This window comes from Hyperoodon ampullatus (assembly GCF_949752795.1).
Source record: "Hyperoodon ampullatus genome assembly, chromosome: 18".
NCBI classification, from domain to species: domain Eukaryota; kingdom Metazoa; phylum Chordata; class Mammalia; order Artiodactyla; family Ziphiidae; genus Hyperoodon; species Hyperoodon ampullatus.
Genome location: NC_136931.1, coordinates 12,591,010 through 12,593,917, shown reverse-complemented (window position 1 = coordinate 12,593,917; position 2,908 = coordinate 12,591,010). Strand labels below are relative to the sequence as shown.

At 60.2% G+C, this 2,908-nt stretch overlaps 1 protein-coding gene across 1 annotated transcript; it reads right to left on the bottom strand.

Annotated features, from left to right (window-relative positions):
• LOC307066656 (carbohydrate sulfotransferase 6) lies at nt 1-2,337 on the bottom strand (the record flags this gene model as incomplete). Its single annotated transcript, XM_079723872.1, has 2 exons — nt 2,270-2,337; nt 1-1,213 (listed from the first exon to the last, which is right to left on the bottom strand). The coding sequence occupies exon 2, from the start codon at nt 1,195-1,197 to the stop codon at nt 1-3; it is 1,197 nt and encodes a 398-aa protein (XP_079579998.1). The 5' UTR covers nt 1,198-1,213; nt 2,270-2,337.
• Between the last annotated feature and the right edge of the window lie 571 nt (nt 2,338-2,908).

Here is a 2,908-nt window from a genome sequence, read left to right as displayed (position 1 = left end):
CTACGGCCCGGAGTGCTCAGCAGTGGACGATGCCCAGCTAAAGCTGCTCGGGCCGCGCGGCAGCACGAGGTCCAGGGCGAGGTCGCGCTGCTCGTCCTCAGAGAACACTGGCCGGTAGCCCAGCAGCTGCAGCGCGCCCGCACACAGCTCCTGCACGCGGCGGATCTTGGCGAAAGGCAGCGTGTGGCGCCAGGCCTGCGAGACATTGAGCGCGTCCCTGGACGTAGTCTTGAAGGCCTCACGGCGCGCGCCTGGCCCGACCCCGTGGGTGATGTTGTGGATCCAGGCCTCGAGCTGCGGCGTGAGACTCAGGCCTGCGAAAGCGTAGAGCGCGCGGATCTCGGGCAGCGGCGCCCGGGCCAGGTCCTCGAAGCGCACCAGGCGGTAGCGGCCGCGCAGGGAGGGCGGTGGCTTGTGCATGGCGGCCTCGGCGATGCGCACGTGGCTGCGGCACACCTCGCGCACCACACGCAGGTCCGGGTCGGCCTCCACCCACTTGCCGTTGGTGCCCAACACGATGCCGTTGTCACGGGCCAGTGCCTTGGCCGTCTGCTCGCGCGAGCGCAGCACAGCCCGCGGGTCGCGTACCAGGTGCACGATGCGCAGGTTGAGCGCCGGGTCGCTGAGCAGCGGGTAGAGCACGTGCAGGTTGAAGAAGCGCACCTCCTTGAGCACCACGTGGCTGTAGGAGCGGCAGGCCTCCTGGGCCAGGCCGAAGGGCCGTCGCGCGCAGAGCGGCTTGCACACTGCCTCGCTGCTGATGGCGCCGCGCGGGAAGGCGCTGCAGGCGGGCGGCGAGCACAGCGCACGGCTCTCCGCCCACTGGAAGAGGTCCGACAGGTTGCGCCGCCACGGCAGGTAGGCGTCGAACACGTCCATGTCGCACAGGAAGACGGAGCGCACCAGGTCGCGCACCGCCATGTGTAGCGCCACCGCGCTGCCCTGTGATAAAGCGGCCCAAACGTGCCACGCGGGCTCCATCAGGTAGAAGACATTGGGGTGCTGGCTGAAGAGCTGGCCCACGAAGGACGAGCCCGAGCGCCACGAGGACAGCACTAGCACGTGCACCCTCTCCTCGCCACCCACCGGGGACGGCGGCCTGGGCCGGGAGACCAGGAAGAGCAGGAGGCCAGTCTGCGCCAGCAGGAGCGCGGTCACCGCGGTGCTGGAGATGCTGGAGATGCGCCGCAGCCACATGCCGCCGGCCGGGGGCCTGCGGAGGGAGAGTGCAGCCGTCAGGGACCGCGGCCCGCTCACCCGTCCCACACCCCAACTCCTGTCTGGTGCTGCCAGGGAGCAGCCCCGGGACTTGACCACCCCACCTGTGGAGGCCTCCCAAGGCCAAGGCCGTCTCAGTTGGGCGCCCTTCCGGGAATGCGACTTTAAGACATGAGTCATGATCCAGCCTTTGCAGAGCTAAAGGCCAGTTGCACAATACTATGGGCAGTGTTTTTTCCCTTTTCTCTCTTTCTCTCCCCGCGCCCCCTTTTCTTTCTATCCAGAGGGGGAAATATATTTAAAACAGAATTCCTGCTTTTCACTTAAAATTCCTTTTAGGGGAACAGTTGTGGGTTGTTTAGCTAAATAGCTTGATGGGTGATTTGGCAGAACCCTCCCTGCTCCGCCACTTCCTAGCCTATGATCTTGGACCAAATGCTTCATCTCTCTGTGACTCAGTTTAGCCATCTGTAAAAGGGGGATTAATTCTGGTTCTGGAGTATTGGGATGAGCATGGAGGGGTGGGGCATTTCTCATAACTGAAAACTTGCACTTTCTACATAGTGTGCTTCTGCATTGTTTGACTTTTTTTTTTTTTTTTTTTTTTTTGCGGTACAGAGGCCTCTCACTGTTGTGGCCTCTCCCGTTGCGGAGCATAGGCTCCGGACGCGCAGGCTCAGTGGCCACGGCTCATGGGCCCAGCCGCTCCGCAGCATGTGGGGTTTTCCCAGACCGGGGCACGAACCCGTGTCCCCTGCATTGGCAGGCGGACTCTCAACCACTGCGCAACCAGGGAAGCCCTGTTTGACTTTTTAAACAAGCAGATACAACTTCTGTTGTTAAAAATAAACACACAGACAAAGAACAGCAGCTGTTGCTCTCGCCCATGGAGAGTGAAGTGCTGCAGGATGCATGGATTCCCAAGGGAGGATATCCTTCTGGATTTGTGTAATTTTGCAGAAGAAACCAGTTAAGGGAGAGGTAGGATGGAGACAGAGAAAGGGAGAGATGAGGGCAGAGTCAGACCCCTTTCCATGCTGAGGTTACTCACTGCTGTCCAGGGCTGCTGGGAGAGCTGCCCACCTCGGTCACAGATCCATGGGAGATGCCTGGAGGTTTTTCAGGGCCTGGGAAAGCAGGAGGGAAGCTGGGTCAGAGTCCTACAGGAGGAGATGGCCCTGCACAATGGGAGGGCTCTGCCTTCCCAGACTGACAGAAAGTTCCCCACGGGTGGGACTGTAGCTGTCCTGCCCCTGGCTGGAGCTGGGCCCAGACCAGCAGGCAGCTGGATACATTTTTCCAGATGGGAGTGAAATAACCATCTCTCCTGCTCGGTTTGAGTTCCTCTGATGCCACTCAGAAGCTGTGAACCCTGGGAAATGACTTAACTACTCCAAGACCCAATATCCTCCTCCGTAAAACGGGGATGATAACATTTGACCTTAGGGTTCTTGTGAGAGATGCTGCTACAAAGACATACGAGGAAAGGGCTTGGTAAAGTGCCATACATGCCCCATGTTACTGTTGTAGCATTCAGCTGTGTCTGGAGAGGAGGAACCGTGGGAAGTCTCCACCCAGATAAGACCCCTGAGGTCACCTATGCTTGGAATCCCAGCTTCTCCCAGGCCCCCTGTAGCCCCTAACCACCCCTGAGTCCTTTAGTGGATCTTAAGAATGTCCCCCCCCGGGG